This window comes from Epinephelus moara, chromosome 8, assembly GCF_006386435.1.
Source record: "Epinephelus moara isolate mb chromosome 8, YSFRI_EMoa_1.0, whole genome shotgun sequence".
NCBI lineage: Eukaryota > Metazoa > Chordata > Actinopteri > Perciformes > Serranidae > Epinephelus > Epinephelus moara.
The window spans coordinates 39846297-39847942 of NC_065513.1; the positions used below are offsets into that span (position 1 = coordinate 39846297).

The 1646-nt window shown below is 48.5% G+C and overlaps 1 protein-coding gene across 1 annotated transcript in view; it reads right to left on the minus strand.

Annotated features, from left to right (window-relative positions):
* Positions 1-864: 864 nt before the first annotated feature.
* LOC126394276 (calcium-binding protein P-like) overlaps positions 865-1646 on the minus strand; it is a 6264-nt gene continuing 5482 nt past the window's right edge. Inside the window, exons 2-4 of the mRNA XM_050050990.1 lie at positions 1193-1644; positions 1071-1121; positions 865-939 (exon numbers count right to left, since the gene is read on the minus strand). Of these exons, the coding sequence (XP_049906947.1) occupies position 939; positions 1071-1121; positions 1193-1644 (504 nt within the window). The 3' untranslated portion in view covers positions 865-938. The remainder of the gene's footprint in view (positions 940-1070; positions 1122-1192; positions 1645-1646) is intronic.

Genomic DNA, 1646 nt, shown 5'->3' on the forward strand with positions numbered 1-1646 from the left:
AGAAAAAATGAACTTCAGGCAGGAACAGATGCATTTTAATTCAGTTAAAAAGCCTTTATTCCAAGACATGACTGCTTCCATTAAAACACTAAGGTCTTCATCAGGGTGCAAAAGGGTGGACAGGAGGCAAGCAAAACATTTTTATAAGCTTGGTAGGGGGAGTCAAACAATCTTGATTAATAAGTGAGCACAGGTGGGTGACAGCAATGGATTACAATTAGAAGCCATTTTGAAAGTGACATTTCTCCACGTTCAGAAAAAAAGAATCCACTAAAAACTTTTAGTAAGGAGTCCTCGCTTGGAGTGATTTAGGAAAGAACTCTAAGCAAGGAAGGGACAGAAACTTTACCATAATGAGGTGGTGTGATTGACCCCTGATACATTGTAACAGATGTGATTGGTTGTCACAGACATGCCCCTTTGTGAAGTCTACAAGGTGAGGACACCTGGTGGACATGAAATTAACTACATCACAATGAGACTGAAACTGCTTGTTTGGTCTGCTTGCTTGAAAAGTTTGCGATGTTACAGGTAGCATTTGTGTATCGCAACTGAAAGAAAACCGAGATTCACTTTAAAACAAGCTAGGCTACTTTTGAATAACTAGCAATTTGTATGATGTCGCAACAAAACAAAGCTTACCAAGGTCAGTAAAAGCAGCACTGGAGCTTTTGGGACTGATGAACAAAACTGCATCAGCTTCAAGCAGTGCATTTGTTCAATAATGCCACCTGTTGATTGAGGAAAGAGCGTGAACCCATTGGCTGGACGGTATCATGTCACCCTTGCACAAGGCAAATACCCACTTGTATTACTGAAGTGAACACCCCTTTCAACTTCAAACAAGAGACTTCCACACAAGCATAGTACAAAATGCATTTTATTTCCATAAAGACTCAAGGCGCAAGTGTCAACTCCAAAGCCCATGGTCCAAGGTATCTGAAATGACAAGATTAGGCAGAGTTGTTATTGGCTTTACTTTTAAGTGGCAGTAAGCAGAGTGACAGGGCAGAACACATACAGGCTGCTCTCCATTACATTAGCAGGGCCTGACCTCACAGTACACTTACCAGTTGTAGCCAAATCTTTTACTCCCGTAGTTTTGGTGGGCCCCGGTCATGCTAAAAAAGGTGAATAAAAGTAATTAGTACTAAGCATCAACTCAAGAACATTTTAATGATATAAAACTCACCCTGTTGAACCCCCTGTGCTGGGTGCAGCTTCAGGAAGACGCCAGCCAAAATTGCCACTGGACGGGTAGCCGGGCTGCTGCGGCTGGGGCTGCGACGGGTAGCCGGGCTGCTGCGACGGGTAGCCGGGCTGCTGCGACGGGTAGCCGGGCTGCTGCGACGGGTAGCCGGGCTGCTGGGACTTGGATGCGTACCTGGGCTGCTGTCCGGGTTTGGAGCCAGACCTTGGCTGGAAGGAATTAACCTGGTTCTTGGGCCCATTGCCTAGCAGCTGGGATAGATAGCCAGACTGCGGTTGGTGGTGAGGCTGCGGCTTGGATGGGTAGCCGGGCTGCTGGGGCCGGGGCTGGGGCTGGGGCTTGGATGGGTAGCCGGGCTGCTGGGGCCGGGGCTGGGGCTGGGGCTGGGGCTTGGATGGGTAGCCGGGCTGCTGGGGCCGGGGCTGGGGCTGGGGCT